This window comes from Onychomys torridus, chromosome 13 (assembly GCF_903995425.1).
Source record: "Onychomys torridus chromosome 13, mOncTor1.1, whole genome shotgun sequence".
Classification (NCBI taxonomy): domain Eukaryota; kingdom Metazoa; phylum Chordata; class Mammalia; order Rodentia; family Cricetidae; genus Onychomys; species Onychomys torridus.
Genome location: NC_050455.1, coordinates 2,996,814 through 3,017,483, shown reverse-complemented (window position 1 = coordinate 3,017,483; position 20,670 = coordinate 2,996,814). Strand labels below are relative to the sequence as shown.

The window sequence follows — 20,670 nt, the reverse complement described above, 5'->3', positions numbered from 1 at the left end:
CTTTCCCTCAGGATGGAGCCACTGCCCTCTTCCTAGCTGCCCAAGGTGGTTACTTGGATGTTATTCGACTACTGCTGTCTTCAGGAGCAAAAGTCAACCAGCCAAGGCAGGTAATGTCATTGCCAGAGTCCATGGAGCATGCAGCAGGGAGTGCCAGGGGTCTGGAGCAGCTAAGCCTGGCATGTGCGGGCACCGTAGACATCCCTCAGCCCCTGCCTCTGTGATGAGAAGTTACTCTTTGATTAAGATGATTCTTGTTCTCTGCTTTGAGCTCAGCCAGATGCCTCTGAACTGAAGCTGACTTCACGATTCAGAACTTTGAAAACTTGAGTGTTTAATGTCTGAGGTCAAGCACACACTCTGCCACCTCCTGTTCAAATAAATTATGACTGTGCTGAAGTAAAGAGTGTTGGCTGACCTGAGCCATAGGTAAACAGAGGCAAGTCCTTGCCTGGTCTCTCCTGATATGCTGCTGTATCTCCTGCCCAACACTTTCCAACAAACCAAGAGAAGCCCTTGACATTGAAATCATGGGTAGGTCTGATGCCTTCCTCAATCACAAGCATACTGCCATTAGGACTTCATTTACCAGCACCTGACATCTGTCCTCTGCTAACATCTGGCAAATCAATTAGCTGATGCTTAAAGCTCTGGAATGCAAGATAACACTGGAACCATTTTATATACGATAAATGTAAGGTGGCACAGCTCTCCATTTTGTGGGAACCAGCTGTGCTCTGTTTAATTCATTGCATCTGAGGTTAAGGAAACATTACTGTGAAGGTTTTGTTTGTTTAGAAAAGTTAAACTGATTTCTTAAGCAGTAATACTCCCAAGGCAGGTTTCTACTAGAATTGATGTGGCATGGGAATGCCTGGGTCTCTACATAGCATACAGCTCTGGGGACCCTCTAGACGGTCTGTATTCCTGGCTGTAGACTTCTAGGGTCTTCATTAGCCTGAGTGCATAATGAATGAGGAGAGTCTAGGTATAGTAGGTTTGCCATCAACAATCTAGACCAGCTCTGCCAATGTCTGTGGTTTGGTTCCTGGGGGTGGGTTTTGTTTTTGAGATAGGGTCTCACTGTGTTGCTAGGCTTCCCACCCCTACACTCATGATTCAGCAAGCCTCTTTAGTGCTGGGATTACACCACTATGCCTGCTTAGCTCGATGGAGATTTTAAATTAAATGAAATGTATTATTTGTGTGTGTGTGTGTGTGTGTGTGTGTGTGTGTGTGTGTGTATGTGTACGCTACAAAAGACATATGGAAATCAAAGCATAGCCTTTGGGAGATAGCAATCTCCTTCCATCGTGGACTGTAGGGTTGAATTCAGACCATCAGGCTTCTGCCACAGCACTTTACCCACCAAGCCATCTTGTGGGTCCAGCTCTGTGATTCTGACAAGCAAAGCCTCTGGGCCATCACCTGGACCAGGAGGCTTAGAAGGATGTGCCTGGCGAGCCCTTCAAGCTCCCAGAGCTTTGATAATGGTTTTATCAACGTTCAGTCATTATCCCCAGAACAGTTACCATAGACCAGGTAAATCTAGAAATGTGAAATTACATGTTTTAAGCCTTTAAAGATTTTCTTAGCTTTTGATGGCCTTAGAAGTGCTCTTGGAAAGAAAGCAGTTTAGAAAAAGTTGCACATCAGTGATGAAGAGATATGTGTCAGTAAAACAAGCATGACAGCCTATATCTGAGTTCTAGAACCCTGTAAAAATGCCAAACATGATGGAATGCATTTGTTAATCCTAGCACTGGGAAAACTGAAACAGATAGGCAGTCCCTAATAAGTGAGCCACAGGCCAGTGAGAGACCCTGTCTCAAAAACAAGGTCAACCACTCCTAAAGAGCTAGACCCATGGGCGACTTCTGGCTTCCACATAAACAGACACATATGTGCATGTGACACACACACACACACACACACACACACACACACACACATACATGAACACATACACACACAAAGAAAAAAAGTTGCACATCAGGCCTGCTAAAGCTCTCATTTGGAATTTGGAGTTTAATATTTTGTTAACCAGTCTTATTTTGACTCAAAATCTTCATTCTGTCATAACTGATGGAAGGAGGTGGTGGGCTCTAGGTGGAATGATTTGGAGGTCATTGTCACCACAGGTACCCTGTGAACTTGGAGGCCAGAGGTTATTGAGAGTGCCAAGTTTCTTTCATTATATCTTTGCAAAATAATTTGTCACTTTAACAAGCCTGTGTGTAAAATGTGTTTCATTATTCTTATTCCTACAGCCGTGTTTGCTTAAAAAATGACACCCAAATTGGTATGAGTTGATATTTCAAAGACTGCATGGGTACGTGAGCACTTGAACCTGAGCTGAGTCACTTGTTAGCATTGAAGCCAGGAGGTTAAAAAGTAAGCCTGCATGGCAGCAGTAACCACAACACATCATGGCTGTTTGCATTCCTCAAGCGTGAGGTTCACCTGGTCAGCAGATACCCTAGCCAGTGAGGACGAGGGCCTGCCCTGAGATTAGAGAGCAAGGGACACACCCTTCCAAAGACTGTTTCTAACAAAGTGCTTTGTGACTGTAGGAGTCCAGGTCTGGAAAGATTGTTATTCAGGAAAGCATGTTATAGAAATAAGAATTGCTTGGGGTGGGGGAGCAGTGGAATGTTTCCTTCTGCTGCACATGCTCACTCCAGAGCGCTCTCACACAGTAAGTGGTTCCATGCCGCCAGGGGCCTACAATCCTCCAGTTGGAGACTTAGCTGTCTCGGTCTTGGTTCCGTGTTCTGCCTTCTCTGATAGAGAACCTCTGCTGACTCCATTCTGTCTAAGAAAACAAACATCGTAAGTGTGACAGACGTTGTGCAAGCGTGGCTGCTTGGGTACAAGTTATTTAGAGGTGTAGAAAAGTGTGGTTTAGCATTCTCACGAAAATGGCTCACACAGGATAGAACATTCCAGGCAGGGTGTCTAGAGCTGGTGTTTTCTTCTGAAATCCCCACTGGCTCAGAAAATCTTCATCAGAAAATTCTTGAATGTATAAAGACAAGGATGTGTACCTAATTTCCCAATTCTTAATATTTTTTTTTAAACTTGATGTGCACATGTATGTAGAAGCCAGAGGTCAGTTTCAGGTGTCCCCTTAGGAGTCATCTTCTGTTTTGAGGCAGTCTCTCCCTGGAACCTGGCACTTTCAATGTGATTATCTGTTCAGCGAATCCCAGGGATCCCTTCTCTCCCCAGCCCTAGGCTCAGAAGCACATGCTACCACACCCAGTTTACGTGGTGCTGAAGGTCAAACTCAGATTATCACGCTTGTCACATACATGCATGTGTGCAAACACACACACACACACACACACACACACACCATTGGTCAGAGTCCTGCCATTAGCATCTGTGACAAGATGCTAATAAAGTCGCTCTGAAGTCACCCAGCTAACATTTGATGTGAGCTTTGGGAAATCCCTGAGAACTAAGCAGAGACCTCTTTGGTGGTTTGTGTTGAGGAAGCATGATCATAGAGCATGATGCGGGGTGGTGCACAGCTCGAGATCCTTCATTGGTCTACTTCATAGGTCATGAGTCCCGGGGATTGCTGAAGCCCATTGTCACTTGGGAAACTCACTTTGGTTTCTTCCATGTGTCCTTTGAAAGGAGAACCTGCCAGGAAGCAAACCTTTCTAATCACAGTGAAGATGCCTACTTAACCCATTGTTCTCTCAACCACATGCCCTGTCATACACTTTTCCCAGCTCAACCCACCCACATTACTAGAGTAACATTTTCAGAGCAGCCGTGCCTGGTCTTCAGGCCCAGCATCAGGCTGGCCCAGCATCACCCCTCAATAACTAATCCTCCTCCTCTGCTTGTCAGTGTTTCTGTGGAGTCTGATGGAAAGACCATCTAATGAGTGCATTCCCTAACATGATCAACCTGTGGGTCATGATCCCTTTGGGGTCCAATGACCCTTTTACAGGGGTCACCTAAGACCTTTGGAAAACACAGATATTTCCATTATGATTCATAACAGTAGAAAAATTACAGTTATGAAGTAGCAATGAAAATAATTCAATGGTTGAGGGTCACTACAACATGAGGACAGTATTGAAAGGTCACAGCATTAGGAAGGTTGAGAACCACTGTTCTAACAAAAGCCTCTGGCTGGCCAGAGAATTGCAGGGACCCAGAAGGTGAATATTCTCTTGGGTTACAAGTTTGAAGGCACATGGGAAATGGGAGAAACAAGAGCTTCCAGATTGCTGTCAGATCCCAAGCATGTGGATACTGAACCAGACCACCACAGGAACGCTTGTGGGGGTCACTGGCTGCTTCAGCCCTCTGCACATGGTATAGGCATTTGGAAAAGGCCTGTTGGCCACCAAAAGATACTGTGACTTGGGCAAGCACCAGGGAGGTATGATGGCACAGAATGATCCATTATTGGAAACTAAAGGAATCTGGATGTATAGCCCATGCTGGTGGGCAACATATACACTCTAGAAAGCTGGTAAACACATGTCTTCAGGTAGAGAGAAGCTGCAGTCATAAGGATATGCATGGTTAGGAAATGAAACACAGTCTAGTTTTCCATGACCTTGAGCAAGTGGTTTCCTTTCCCTGGACCTTGATCGTTTCATCTATAAACCCAAGATAGTAATGGTAACTTTGCTCTAGAATTGCTATGAAAATGATATAAAATATTCCCAGCAAAATTCTTATTGCCGTGGCTCTGGGTTGGACTAACTCTGGTAGCAAAGTTGTCTTGTTACTGGCCCTCACCACTACTGGTAAAGTTCCTTGTATCTTGAGAAACCCCAACTATCAATAGAATTGATCCCAGAGACTATCAGGCCTGAAACCTACAGATGAAAGCAGTCCATGCCTGGGGACTAGAAGGCCACAGAAGCAGAGAGCATATAGCATTTCATATATGTGTTCCTGTGGAATTGAATGGGTTGGTTTCTTTCTCTAAGTAGATTTTAGAACCCTACATAAGATTATAGAAGATAAGTTTCTAACGTGAGTGGTATTATAGATCCTCTATCTGTAAAATAGATATAGCCTGAAAATAGCAACAGATGTGATAGGAAATGCCAAAGTCACCCTAACAGTCCATTTGGTACTTGAGTTCTTTCTGTAATTATCAGCCAGTGTTAAACACCTTCAGAAGTTGCTGTTTATTGGGTGGTTAGTCCTCTTCAGCCTTCATGTTTCCTGTGCTTTCCTGGGCCTGCGGTCCCCATCATCTATTAATCCCCTTTCACTGACCTACAAAGTAAATCTAAATCTCCTTCATTTGGTGGGAACCCGATACTAGATGCCAGCTACTACCCGTGAATCTTTCTTTTTCTTTTTAAAGCGGTTTGTGTGCTGGGGAAATGGTTTAGTCAGTAAAGTGCGGCCACAGGAGCATGAAGTCCTGAGAGTGGAGCCCCCAAACACATACACAAACCAAGGTGGAGCTGTGCTCTTCTACGACTCCATGCCGGGAGGGCAGGGAGGCAGATTCCTGGGACCCACTGACCAGCCAGCCCGTGCAAACCAATGAGTTCAGTGAGAGGTGCTATCTCAAAAACTAAGGTGGAGAGTGATCAAGGAAGACACCTGACGCCAACCCCTGACCTCCGTGTGCACACACGCGCGTGCACATGCACACACACACACATACACATACACACACATACACATACACACATGAAAGAGAGAGAGAGAGAGAGAGAGAGAGAGAACGCTGTGGAATGTATAACTTTTATAACTTCTATGTCACAGTAATTTATTCTGCTTAATATTTTTTAACTGTTTTTTGTTCAGAAGTATCTAAAAGTATTTACAAATTTTTAAATCTTTTTTGCCCATTCTAATTCACTCCAAAACCTCAGAAAAGAGAAACAAATTGATTTGTATTCCATCATTTTTATGATGAAAAAGAAGGTGTGGTATGGTGGTGCATGCCTTTAATCCCAGCACTTACAAGGCAGAAGCAAGTGAATCTCTGAGTTCAAGAGCAGCCTGGACTGCATAATTAGAGACCTTGTCTTTAAAAAAAAAAAAAAAAAAAAAAAAAAAAAAGTAAAAATAAAAAAGAGGAAGGCACAGACTATTTCGCAGAAATGATGCTATAAAGAGTAGTCTACTACTCAACTAGATAATAAATAGTTGGACTTGACATTTGTGCTCTGACTCACAAGCCCTGGGTTCCAACCTCAAATCTGGAGAAGTGATCATCAGCAGATGCTGGCGACCCCACGTCAGTAGGACCTCGCTGCTCCCTATCCAATTGTACAGGGTCACCTGGAGACTTGGTAAAAGAAATCAAGCGGAAGGGCTTAAGGAACCAGAGTACAAGTCAGGGCTTTATGCCTTTCATGGTAAACATCACTCGGATGCAGTAAGCGTTTCTAAGCACCTGTCCATCTTCATGCTCTCGCCTTTACATGTCCTGCTCATCAGTAGGTCTCTACAAGGTTGACATGTTTGCAGAAGATACTGCAGGAAGTGCTGGCGGGTTTTCCCAGTTAATGTGGTAGATCTGAGCATTGCTATGATTGTTATAAGCTGACAGTAGTGATAACTGTTTTCAGTGTGGATGTCTCAGCACTTTTCCACAGGCAACTTTGCTAAAACAACCAAACCTTTGACAAACCCAGTCACGAGGCAGCCCATCTCCCTTCCCTGGCTGCCCTCTGGTGGAGACATCCACAAAGAACAAAATAGACCCAGAGCAGGCAAGGAACAAGCATACTTGCCAGCTCACCTTAACATGACAGACCGATGGAGCCCAGAGCTCTTCTGTGGTCTCTCAGGGTCCCACCTGCACCCATGTGCCAAAGCAATGGCATTATTCACCCTGCCTGCTACGCCCGCCTGCCACGGCAAGCCTGTCCAAGTCGCTGTAAATGGATGCTTGCCCTGCCACCTGACAAAAACCTGGCCTTCCTGCAAGACCTAACTCAACTATGACCCCGTCTGTGGAGCTTGACCCCGAGCCCCACAGCAGTAGAGGCCTCTCCTCGTTCATTGGGCACATTTTGCTCACTTACTATCATTTGCAATTGCACAGAAATGTTAATATTATCTCCTTCTCTAGACTTTCCTTTGAAAAGAGAGATGTACTTCAGTATTCTACCTGAGACGTAGAAGGGGTTTCATAGTTAATTGTTGATTGGGTGAATACTTAATTAAATACTCGATTGGGAGAATCAAATGAAAATTGTGGAAGTTCTTTTATTATAAACAATAAGCTAGTCTTTAGTTTGCACTTTTAATTTGTGCTTTTAGTACAAATTATAATTTGTTAGTGATAATATTCACATCCAAAAATAGTTCCAAGAGACTGAGAGAAGTGTGAAGCAGGCTTGGTGGTGTCCTCAGCCCTCCTCTATCCTTCAGCTTCTCCTTCCTCACCCCTCCCAAGACTCTCCGCCTGTCAGCACCTACAGATTCCACTCCCCCCAAGCCCCACCTTTCAATCTGTATCTTTTTTGTTTGTTTGTTTGTTTGTTGTTGTTTTGTTGGGTTTTGTTTTTTTTGTTTTTGTTTTTTTGTTTTTTTGTTTTTGTTTTGTTTTTGAGACAGGGTTTCTCTGTGTAGCTTTGCGCCTTCCCTGGATCTCTCTTGGTAGACCAGGCTGGCCTCAAACTCACAAAGATCCGCCTGCCTCTGCCTCCCGAGTGCTGGAATTAAAGGCATGCGCCACCACCGCCCGGCTCAATCTGTCATTTTTAACTACCAGACTCAAAAGTCCATCTTCTGCCCCTTTGTCAGGATGGCAGTCTCCAGTGATTGCGTGCCTGCATTAGCTAGTAGGCTTGGATTGAAATTGCACACTACAGCAGAAGCTGTAACTTCATGATCTGTCAGTATATTATCATACTCTTTGGCCCCCATTGCTGTGGATAGGTAGATAATCCAGATCTTGGGATAGATTACCATGATGACATCAGCAGTTACATTTCTCCAATTCTGGATCCTGCACCCTCCTCCTGCTCTTCTTTCTGAGGTAAACTGGTTCTCAGAGATCAGGCTACCACTCAGGTATTGGAGGAGGGGTTGGGGAGACTCCTTCCTGAATCTGTGCTGGCCTCTCTGGTCCTCAAGTGTCTGCACTGGTTCCTAGAGATCCCTATGCTCCCTTCCTAGATACTGGCTCCGCATTGACACCTCTTTGTGAAGTCATTTCTGTGTTCTTGCCTTCTCAACCTCAAACTTACTTCAAGCCTCTCTTCCCTCAGCACTTCCAATTTCCCACGAGCATGGTAAATTCTTGAATAACCAGATGCTGGGTGGCTATGGATCGTAGTTGTTGGGGGGAATCTCTCAGGTACCCCTGTGGCCCAGACAGCTCCCTTTGGCAATCCTCTCCTCACTTCAGGCTCTAGCCTAGAAGAGAACTTCCTTAAGGCATTTTCTGTTTTCTTGAGTTCTGCTCTATGAAAACGAGAAAATTCCCTTTCCACCTGAAGCTCCCAGTGTTCTATCTAGGTGTTTGGACCACCTAGCTATCTACCCCTGTGCCCTCCACACGCCAGAGTCAAGCCAGGCAGGAAGGAAACATAAATCCCTTCCCTCTCCTGCTTCTTCCTGAACTACAAGGGCTTCCTGATCTCCAGTTGACAGCCTTGGAGTCAAATTCTTCCCCTCCTCTCTTTCTATTATCTCACCTCCTCAGCCTTGGGAAATGTTACCCCAATGTCCTGTTACACTAGTTTGGGCATCCATCCCTAGGGAAAGCATCGCCTTCTACATAAGTCTGTGCTTCCTTAAAGCATGGGAGATTTGGGGTACCAAATATGAAAGTGAAATGACCCACCTCAAAAGAAACTGCCCGCCATTCCCTGCTGGACATGTGCTGCCTCATCCTAACACAGAAAGCAGAGAAGTAGATCATCTGAGGGGAAGACACAGCTGCCTCATCCTAACACAGAAAGCAGAGAAGTAGATCATCTGAGGGGAAGACACAGCTGCCTCATTGCTAGGGGAGGAGTTCAGAATGTGGTACATCTTGGCTGTCCTTGAATAAGGACAGAACCTTCCCCAGCCTGTTTTATACCATGACATCAAAGGCGAGATTTGTGGGGATGTGTCTTGGTTGGTAAAGTGCTTATTTAGCATGCAGGAAGCCTTGGGTTCAATAGAGTACTACATAAAATGGTATGGTGGCACAAGTATAATCCCAGCATTCAGTAGGTAGAGGCAGGGGCTGAGAGGACTCTGGTCATCCTCAGCTATACGGTGAGTTTTCATCCAACCTAAAATGCACAACATTCTGTCACTAAGGAGAAAAGGAAAGACTGTATAAGACAAAAGTTTATCATGAACAGTTAGTTGCTGGGTCCTGCCTGCCAATGCCATTCTGTGGCCTGTGTTTACCCGACCTCCTTCTCGCTTCATTCCTCTTAGGTGTGCAGAACAGCTGGAGAAGGGATCTTCTCCAGGGTTTTTTGGACTCAGAGAGAGATCTGATGTTCCTGAGGTTCTGGGATGAGTGAGTGGAACCCCTGTCACACTAGGTACCTCCTTTTCTCACAGGATGGAACTGCGCCGCTGTGGATCGCATCCCAGATGGGCCACAGCGAGGTGGTGCGCGTGATGCTGCTGAGGGGAGCTGACCGTGACGCTGCACGCAACGTGAGTAGACAGCCTGCCCCCACTCCAGCCCCGACTGGGATCAGATGTGACCCCCGAGTGTGTTGTTTACCACTCAACTGGCCCCCAACCTCTGCCATCTCTTTAGCAGGAAAACAGTCAAAGTCCGATTAAGTGGAAACGTCACAGGTGGTGTCACCTTCTCCCTCCTCCACCTGAGATGACTTCTGGAGGAGCTGGGGAGGGGTACAGTTTGCTTTGACCTCGTGCATGCAGGGGACATGCAGGATCTATGGAGTGAGCTCAGGCAGAGCCAACTGTTAGCTGCTGCACCCCGCTGCCGCTGCAAACCCCTGTGCTCCACCCCTCAAGCACCTGCTCCACACACTGGGCTTCTGAGGGTGGCCCTGAATCCTGCCTGCTGTGCCAGCTGCAGGCCTATAGGATGGAGGGCGACTTGGAGAGATTCTCCTGGCATTAGGTTGCCAGCTGTGTGTCGCGGGTCTGAAGTACCTTGTGCCTTCTCTTGTGTCGTTCCTGGTCGCCTATAAAGTCTCAGAAAAGGGAAGTCTGGAGGCCCTGTTCCTGTCCTGCCCCTCATCATTGTCTTCCTGTGGTCTCGGAAATTAGAAGAGAGAAATCCCCCATCACACCCTCCTCCTCCTTCCCATTCCAGATGAGCTCAGAAGACAGCTCAGAAGTGATCCTCCAGACACAGTCATTGATACAAGCAGGAAATGCTAATGATTTGGAAACATCTCTCTTTGAGCCAAAAATGATCACTAAAGATGGATTTTTAAGTTTGTCTATAAATCTTTTAAAAGATTAATCAGATATGATCCATTCCTCCTGCAACACCACCAGCATACATAGGCAATAATGCACAGGGCAGGTGAAATCAAGACTGCGTGTATTTTTAAGGCAGCAATGTGGTTCAATAACATGAATCATTAAAGGCAGTTAAGCAATTTCCACTGTCATGAACAGCAGAGAAGGTCTCTTGGGTCCATGATAACCTTAAAATATGGTCTTGAAGTCCCCTTGTCCCTGATGCTCCAGTGTTCTCGGGGACTGGAGAAGCATCTGACTCACCAAATGGCAGTCGTCACCCACTGTGGATGATATCCTCGCATGCAGAGTCACTGCCTAGGTGCCCTAACCTGCCCTAGATGGAGACATGGCTGATTTGCCAGCACAAATGTATGTTAATAACTAACTGCCGTGCCCCTCCTCAGGACGGCACCACAGCGTTGCTGAAGGCAGCCAACAAAGGGCACAGTGACGTCATCGAGGAGTTGCTCAAATTCTCACCTGCTCTCGGTATTTTGAAGGTAAGACCTAAAAAGAAGTTATGCCATTCTATCAAAAAGAGAGACAAATCAGCCAAGACATATCAGTGACTGAGATAGAATTGGATTGTCAGTAGCTCAGGATCCCTGGGTCTAGGTGGGAATGGGAAGGTGGTAAATAGAACACTCTCCTAATACATAGCTTTTTAGGGAAAAAAATAGTATAATTGACACTAAAAACAGGCAAGTGAACTATTGATATCATGTGGAAGATTTGTACAATCAAAGGAAGACATGTCTTTCTTTTCATCCCCAAGGAAAGCCCCGCTCTGTGTGATTAGCTTCAGTGTAAAATTCAAACATCTGGGAGAAAATGGGTCTTTCTGGAGACTAGGAATGCTTTGTTAAGTGGGAATCATTTGGGATGAAATGCGTCTGTGCTGCGGGGGATGTAGCAATGTGAGCAAAGCGTCCCTGCAAGGTACCAAGTGCACCTGGGCTGCGGCGACCTGCAGTTCCTGTGCAGGTTCTCAATTCTGCCATCTCAGAGGAGCCAAAGAAAGTGACAGCAGCAAATGAGTGAGGCTGCCATCCAGAGTTTTAATTTCGGGTATACAGTAATGAAATTTCACATTTGGGCATGTTACAAAATGTTCTTAGCTTTCAGGACATAGGAGAAAGAGGCAGTGGACTAGGCCCAACCCGTAGGGGCAGTTTGCTGACTGGAGGAAGCGTTTACTCTCCTGTTTTGTTAAATAAAGGACACCAAGTCTTTTCTAAGGTGACACTGTGGCTTAGCATTCGGAGGCCGTGTCCTCAGGACCCATTGAGACATGCAAACTCTTTGCCCTGGAATGACCCATGACTGTACCATGTCCACACTGGAAACATTCTGTCTGCCCTTCACACTTTAGACCCCATTCTTGCCTAATAAAGAATGGCAATGCTCAGTATGTCCGTCCCCGGCTCCTCTTACTGAGTTTCCTCCAATCTCCCACGAACTTGGGAATGGGGAAGTAACTCCTTACAATCATTTGGAAACAAGGCTTTATCTATGAAAGTGAAACTTTCACATGAGCTGGGCAGTATCTACTCATGCTTCACACACACACACACACACACACCTTTCTGCCTCTGGGTTAGCCATTCCATGCATGTCGGCTAAGACTTAGACATTTGAGCTAGTGCCAGCTTAGTGAGTTAGCATTCCAAGTGTGGAAGCGGCCAGAGAAAGGCTGCTTTGCTACAGTTTTTTCCAGGTATGATTTTTTTTTAACTTTTACCAAATCATGGTGATTATGAGTCATCAAGTAGGAAGCCTAGCTTGCTTTGTAGTGCTGTTCATAGACATCTGTGCCCACTGGAGCCCATGTCTGCACCCATTCTTCTGCAAGTTTGGTTATAATCTCTTCTCTCCTCTCCCTGTATAGTATATGGCCATACATCTAGCCATATACCACATAGCTGTGTATCTGAGGACACTGTAGTAGGTACAGATGTGACTTTGAAGAGTACAAGGAAAGATACAGTGGTGTAAGACTGTGTTATTCCCATCGCACCTCTCAGATGGTTTGTGATGAAAGCCAGGAAGAGCCCTGAGGGCTGTGAGCTCAACTCTTGACACACACTCTCATTTTCTCTTAGAATGGGACGTCAGCTCTCCACGCAGCAGTGCTCAGCGGAAACATGAAAACAGTTGCACTGCTCCTGGAAGCAGGGGCAGATCCAGCCTTGAGAAACCAGGTACCCACCCAACCCATCCTTTGACTGCACTGGGCCCCTGTGCAAAGAGACCACCTCTTTGTAAAGCAACACAAGCATCTCTCGGGCTCCTGTCTCTATTTTTATAGTTATACACAGAAAGGGCAGGACTGCAATTACAAATTATTCCTAGCCAATGCATTTAGACCCAGGGAATTTTGCTAAAAAATCCTATATCATCCATGGCTTTCTCTAACCATTTACTCATATAAAATGTGCAGGGCTGGAGAGATGGCTCAGTGGTTAAGAATACTAGCTGTTCTTCCAGAGGTCCTGAGTTCAATTCCCAGCAACCACATGGTGGCTCACAACCACCTGTAATGAGACTGGCTCCCTCTTCTGGCCTGCAGGGATACATGCAAACAGAACACTGTATACTTAATAAATAAATAAATCTTTAAAAAAATAAATAAAATAAAATAAAATGTGCAAACATTAGGGGCAACAGAGTGCATGCCTAGCATGCAGGATCCCGCAATCATATAAACTGGTAATGGTAGTGCATATCTCTAATACCAGCATTCAGGTGCTGGAGGCAGGGAATCAGAAGCTTGCAGTGGTGTGGCTTCTTAGTAGGAGGAAGGAGGTAGTCATTATGGGGAGTATGTACTCTAAAAATGTCATTGTTGGAAGCCTATGGCCTTCCCTGTAAGTCAGATGTTTATATCTTGAGAATTAGTAATGTATGCTTCATGGCTTGGTCAGGAAAATGTGATTTATTTTATCAGCAGGATTGCATGCCACTATTCCAATACCAATCCATAGTTTTATTATCTCAAATCCTTGGATTAGACCAAATTTGGAAGTCAGCATCTACAACCACAGCAGAAAGGTTTGTCGTTGTATTTCCTCTTACTTGATGTCTGCTAGAGTCATCTTGTGTGTTAATTGGAAGTTTAAAAGAAACCCATTAGGATTGGTGGTGTATTTTGATTGCTGTTGTTGTTATAAAAAAAAAAATTAACCCAACAAAAGGCAATCTAGGGAAGAAAGGGTTCATTTTAGCCCTGGGTCCCATCTCAGCTGTGAAGTCAGGGCGGCAGGACAAAACGTCTAGTGACATCACACCCACGTCAAGAACACACACGATGAGTGCAGTCATATGTTGCATCCAGCTCCCTTTCTCTGCTCTTACGTAGTCCAGGACCCAAACCCAGGCAATGGAACTGCCCACAGTGGGGGGTCTTCTCACCTCAGTTAATCCTATTAAAGAGAAGTCTGTGGCTGGCCGCCCATAGTCCAACCCGATTTAGCAATTAGTTCTTGGTAAAACTCTTTCGTGGTGACTCTAGGTTGTGCAAGGTTCCCAGTTAGAACTAACCATCTCAGCTGGAAAGGTGACTTGGTTGTTAAGAGAACTTGCTGCATCACTGTCTGAACCTGAGTCTGGAGCCAAAATCCATGCAGTGAGCTGTCATGGTGTTGCATTTGCCTGTAACCCCAGTACTGAGGGGATGGAGGCAGGGTTTTGCTGGCTGCCAGCTTAGCTGAAAACCATAAGCTCCAGTTTCAGGGAAAGACCCTGTCTTAAAGGGATAAGGCGGAAAGTGATAAAGGACAACAGCCTCCTTCCGTCCTCCATGTAGACACACACACACTCACACACAAACACACACACACACACACACACACACACACACACACACACACACACACCATTAAGAAAGGCCAAAGAAACAATGTGCCAGGTCATGGCTCTCACTCATTTTACCTAGCACACGGAAGTACTGTTTCCTTGTTCCTGGAGTCAACTGCTTGCAGAAAGCTTTTCTGTTATCATTTCTGTAGATCTTTCCCAGATCCCTGGATTTGTTTTCCATTAGCTGGCCTGGCTGGTTGACAAGCCAGCTCAAGTCACCACTGCCTTTCTTTTGCATCTTATCTCTAGACTTTGTACATGGAACTCTTAAAGAAATAAAACTTTGGTAGTGAGCTATCCAGAACTGAGTCAGGACTAGGAATACCGCTAATACCCTGATACAGAAACTGGAAAACAAAAACAAAAAACATTTCCCACTGTGCCTCTGTGTCCCCTAATGGGCTAACCTCGGCATACTGGTCATGAGTAATTTCCAGAGGACAAAATGCTGAGCTTCCACCCTCCCTGGAGGACTTGAACTTATGTTTCTGCTCATACTGCGGAAAACCTCAGGTCCTGGGAATTACTGCCAGGGAAACCATCCCTGTCCACCAAACACCAAGAGCAGCCAGCCTCTTTAATCACAGCCCCAGAAGCAAGGCAGTAGGTAGTTGTCTAGCAGCAACCTGAAGTCTTCAAAGAGAACTGCTATTGTCTGTCTCCTGCATCCAGGGATTTCCTTGAATCCCTGAATGGTTACTTTTCTAATCAATCATCATTTTTATTTGAATTATTTGTTTTGTGCATATATGTGAGAGAATGTAGACACACATGTACTACAGTGTGTGTGGAGGTCAGAGGTCAACCCTCTGGATCCATTCTCTCCTGCTACTTTGTGGAACCCAGGGATTGGTCCAGGGATTGAGTTCTTCTGCTGGCTGAGCCACTCGCTGGCCCCGTTGTTTATTTGGAAGAATGGCCCTTGGGGTGGGAGAGCTTACCAGTCCAGAAAGTCTTTTCTGATGAATTAGTAGCAATTTTAATGAGTGCAACTTTTTGATATGGCACGTAGAAATGTGCCAATGTTTGCACAACCTGCGTGGCTCAGTAAGCTAATGTGTTCCAAATGTTGTGACTAATGCTAGAACCTGTAGATTTCCATGTAGCAAAGTACAAAACCATTCATGATACTTTTCTGGATCCTATATGGCTGTTAATGAGAAATTTGGCATGGTGGCACACACCTGTAAATCTCAGTACTCAGGAGACTAAGGCAGAAGGATTGTGGCCATTCTGGGCTACATAGCAAGACCTTTTCATCAAAAAGAAAAAGAAAAGAAAAGAAGAGAAAAAAGAAAAGAAAAGACCCACAGGAAGAGAGAGAGAGAGGAGAGGATTGATTGAAAGAGGAAAAGAGGAGGGGGGAGGAGGGGAGGGGAGGGGAGGGGAGGGGAGGGGCCTTTGACACTAATCCTAGAGAGACCTGAAAACTGTCCACTCACCCCAGAGAAGAAAGTGACAACACATGAAGTAATGATGCCACAAAAGCCCAACTTGGTGAGCCAAAGAATCTGCTGGGTTTACATACAGGAGTATAGGTGAGGGGTTGTCTATAGGGGTGGGGAAGACTCTGTGTTGCCCAAAACCCCTACTTGCATGGGTGAAGGCTCTGAAGGCCAGAACTTTGGCGCCCTCCACTTGACTGGCAGCCGCCCTGGGGGCTGGAGATCTCTTCCCTTCAGAGTCCTTGGTGTTTACATCTGGGTGGAGAGGGGCCTCCTGTAAGTTTCAGGGACTCCCTGAGACTCTGAGTGTTTACTTCCTGGTTTAGGGAGCTTCCTTTTAGAAATTCCTGAGTCTTAGTGAGCTTCCTTCCAGCAGGGCAACTGCCACAGACACAGAGAAGAGGGAAGAAAGGGCAGGGCAGGGAGGGAGAGGCAGAGGAAGGGTAGAAAAGACAGACGGAGCCTGGCCAGCACTGGCGTCCTATGGAAGATGTCTGCACTGGTCTGTGGGGATGTTAGGACACTCCTCCCTTCCCGACCACCCATGAGTGTGCAGCTGAATTTCTGTCCTGTGCTCCATCCAAGACATCACCATAGCCTGCGTGCAGAGGCAGACAGAAGAGTCCAGCTGTCCTCGGTCAAGCTCCATACTAAAGAAATGTGTAAGGCAGACAAGCAATTCTACATTCCTAAGGCTTTTGTTTTTGAAAATGCAGTTGTTTTTCAGAAATATATTTTACATATCAACCTGTAGTGGATTTATCAACTAAGAAATGTGTTTTTCAGTTTTCATTTCTAAGTTAAAAACATACTAGAGTGTTCCATAATATTTAAGAGTGTAAAATGGTCCTGAAGTCATGGGAGCTCAAGAATTGTTTTCTTTGTAACACATGCTGCCTGTGGGAGAAACCAGCTCCCTAAATGCTTGATGATGTCTCAGCGGGTGACACAGTGATCAGCAGACTGATAACTTGCAGGGTCCCATAGGAAGTTATAGCTGCAGAAACTGCCTTCCTGGCTGTGTGTTAGGCTCGGAATGCTTCCTGACTGTTTTCTCTTCAGACGATTCCTGTCTTATTGCAACATGTTCCTCCTACAGATGAAAACTAGGAAGTTGATTTATTTCATAGAGGCAGAGAATAAAGATGGTTTAGATAGAGCTCAGAGAAAGGAGGAGGGCAAGAGTCCAGGCAGTCAGATATCAGATACTAAAATACAGTTTGTGGAAGGAATGAATTGTAGTCACACAGTAAGTGATGTAGTGTATAATGATTTATTATGTATTTTATGAAGAACTAAAAGATGTTCAAAGCTTCCCTAACAAAGTAACAATGAATATCTAAGGAAATGGAGATGCCAACCATCCTGATTCAATCATATTTCACATCTATGTATCAATCATCACACTGTACCCCATAAATATATAAATATGTATAAACATATGTATAAATATGTATTAATAAATGTGGGACCAGAGAGGCAGTTAAGCAGGTAAAGGTGCTTGCCAGCAAGTCTGATGACCTGAGTTCAAGGCCAGGAACTCCAGTGAGTGAAAGGAGAGAACCAACTCACCCACAACCCATTGTGGCATGCACTTGAGCAAGCAAACACATACACCATGTCATTTTTTTAAACTAGGGAAAAAGAGTTATAAAAAATAATAAATAAATTGGAATGTGGCCAGAAAAAAAAAAATCCCTGTCTTGAGTTCTCCCTATGAGACAAACCACCTCATTTAATAAACTGAGTATAAAAAAATCAAATACCTGTATTCATTCAACAAGTATTAGATGTGCTGGGCATTGTGCTGAGAGTGGGGATACAATGATTTATAAGACATAGGCCCTGCCGCCACTGGGAGCCTCTATATAGTAAAGATTTGCTAAGTGCAAAGTTAATGTTGAGGTGAGAAATAGCAGGTACCATCTCTGCATTCAGAGGAGGCCCCAGTTGCCTCCTACAAAACAGTGAGCCCAGTGGAGCTTTTTTGCTTCTGAAGGGCAAAGTGTGGCATCACCTGCCCTGCTAGAATCCCTAGAACCACACCAGTGAGCGAATTCACTCAAGGCCATCTCATCTTCTTTCAGGCCAATGAGCTTCCAGCAGAACTGACCAAAAACGAGCGCATACTGCACCTCCTAAGAAGCAAAGACGGACCTGGGAAGAATGAATTTGGCTCCATCTTAGATAGGTAGAAATTTAGGCCGTGTTGTCTGGAAAGAAATGGTTCTTAAGAAGGTTGGACATTCTTGAAGAAAGAATGTCCACCCTGTGGGTTTGTGCATTGTGCACTAAATCAAGGAAGGGCTTGGGGTCTACTTCCCCTACTTACATTGAGCTTCTCACACTGCCTGGTAACTTGGCCCCTGAGGACATGGATATTCACAGATTTCACAGAAACTTATTATGAATATGCTAGTGTGAGTCCCTCAGTTAAACTTGGTGTTTGACGTGGGTTTAGTGCTAAAAAGTGGAGACAAAGGCTTTGTTCTTTAAGAGTCAAAGACTGACCATCAATGAATCAATGCATTTTTGCTTTTGTGTTAAATGTAGCTATGCTAAAATACATTTCATCCATCATAGTTGTGTATGTCCCTTCAGTATAAAATATTTTCTACCACCTGAAGATCATAGCCATGATTCTTGTGACCCGATGACACCTAAGCATTCTGACATTCTACTATGTGCTACTCAAAGGTGAGCCATTGATACATAGAAAAGATAAACTATAGTTGTTGACAAAACCTCATCTTATTTGTGATAAGTCACAGTCTCTTAATCAACATTGTCGGTGTATGAGGAATCCAGTGGAAAACTGAAAATCCCCAAAGCTGCAAACCACAAGTCTCCTTGAGCTTTGATTTTGGTTGTTTTGTCTGGAGTCCATCTCCTGTGCCACAAGAGAGTCCATAATATGCTGTGGAATTGGCTTCCGACAGCAGTCTCTAACACACTGACTTTGAGCTCATTGGACAAAACATGATGTACATAAGTACTGTTGCTGTCACTGTTACTACTTGGGAAGGAGTATCCATAGTAAAAGGCATTGTTAGTATTTACCAAGTGCTCATAATGCATACTCATGGGTGAACTGGTTCCAACAAAGAACCCCAAGTTTACTGAGAGTTTCTTTGAGGGGCTCTAAAGTTGATGTTCAGTGCCCCTTCAATGGTGTCTAACTGCCTCTGACAGTGCCTAACTGCACACACAGACATCAAGCTGTCTTCTATGATGCACCGTATGGAACACTGGTAGTCCTTCTCATGTTTAAACACATATCCAATGTTCTTGCTCATGTTATGCTCCAGTTTCCAACCAGTAGTCTCTATGTAGAGTCATGTTAAGATGGAGGGAAAAGTAGTCCTAAATTAGTTTTGCTTAACTAACATGCAGTGGTACCAGAAGCATTACATTTAAGTCAGTAAATGCCAGAATGAAACTTCTGAAATTAGAAGATAGTCTCTTAAAATTGTTTATTATAAATGCAATCAGAATGAGGAGATACTGATAAATGTTGCTAACAAAGCCGGTAACAAACAGCGCACACAGCTCTCAGAAAAGTGTAGAGCCTGACAGGCTGTGCAAAAATCCCCAGGCTGATTTTGAGATGATAAGAAAGCTGTTCGTTGCCAGAACACCAGACACAAATATTTTGGTAGCTAAAGATCAGTGCCAACTTCTTCATTGACAGCCTCTTACACAGCAAAGTAATACAAATATACATTCCCCCCTTGGGAAATTTGAAATATTGTGTTTGACTTGAAAAAGAAAATAATGTGGACTTAAATTCTTTGCATTTTATTTAGCCCAGAACCAGTTCATCACTGAGCCAAGCAAAGGAGAAGTGTAGGTACCAACATTAAAATGCCAGAAGACAGTGTCAGGAACTGCACGTTTTCACTAAAACATGTTGGCATTGGCCTGTCCCTCATATGAACTATTTTAGGGCCATAGAATTAATTCAGTATCTTTAGCAATACTTAATAAAGGCCTTTGTACTGTAGAAGACAGGTATCTGGATTAGCATTTGATCTAGATGCAATTATGATGTTATTATCCATGGCAGGGAAATTGATCTAGACCTTACCAAAGACTGAATGAAATGTCTGTTATTTCAGGAACCATGCTTCAGTTTGCACATGTGTAAAGGACTCTTACTTTATATTAGTCTCATTAACAATTCACTGTTCTCCAAAGACTTAACATGAGCAGTTCCTATGCAAACAACCTGTTTAACTGCACTACAAAAGTTTGCCACTACACATGCATCTGTTTGACAACACATTCCATGTTCCACTTCAAATAAAGCTAATGCACTTCCCAATTTGCCTTTGTTGCTTTTTTCCTTTCTTTAAACAACTCAAGAGTTATTTCTGTGGTTTTCAAACCCTCTTTTACGTTTATTGTTTATGGAAACAGCAGTGCTCTTGGAAGTTAGGGAACAGCGTGCAAGAGCATTCTCTTCTTCCACTGTGCAGGTTCTGGGAATCAAACTCAGGTCCTCAAGCTTGGCAGAAGGTATCTTTACCACTGAGCCATTTCACTGACCCCTGTGTGATTTTGAATAGACTAAAATTTCAGAGTGAGTAATTCAACTCTGCTGGTAAGTAGATTAAAGTTTGGGATCCAAAATAGCTCTTTAAGTGTCTTTTCACTAAAGGACTTATGATATTTATTATTATTTCTACTGTGGAGGAACACTTGTGAGCAATTCCCAATGTTTTCAATTTAAACAAAACTTCCTGGGGTAGTCACTGAAGACACTGAAAATACAAAGTTCCTAGTTCCTATTGTTGTTGGTGGTGCTGCTTCTGGCCTGTCAGCTCTTTGCCAGCTAACTTTCTCTTGTGAAACAGCTGATCAGTTTGCAGAACTTGTACACGAAACATTTGTAGCAGGGACATCAGGAACTTGGAAAAGACCCCTTGTGGCTCTGGTTTTCCTCTGTCCCACCTTCTGT

General features: G+C 44.4%; 1 protein-coding gene across 3 annotated transcripts in view; it reads left to right on the top strand.

Moving 5' to 3' along the window:
• The window catches only part of Ankrd29 (ankyrin repeat domain 29), a 50,963-nt gene extending 30,929 nt beyond the window's left edge, over positions 1-20,034 (top strand). For all 3 annotated transcript variants that reach the window (XM_036205302.1, XM_036205301.1, XM_036205303.1), the window contains 5 exons: positions 12-110; positions 9,520-9,618; positions 10,812-10,907; positions 12,510-12,608; positions 17,798-20,034. In XM_036205302.1, coding sequence (XP_036061195.1) covers positions 12-110; positions 9,520-9,618; positions 10,812-10,907; positions 12,510-12,608; positions 17,798-17,905 — 501 coding nt within the window. In that variant the 3' untranslated portion in view covers positions 17,906-20,034. The remainder of the gene's footprint in view (positions 1-11; positions 111-9,519; positions 9,619-10,811; positions 10,908-12,509; positions 12,609-17,797) is intronic.
• The last annotated feature ends 636 nt before the right edge of the window (positions 20,035-20,670 follow it).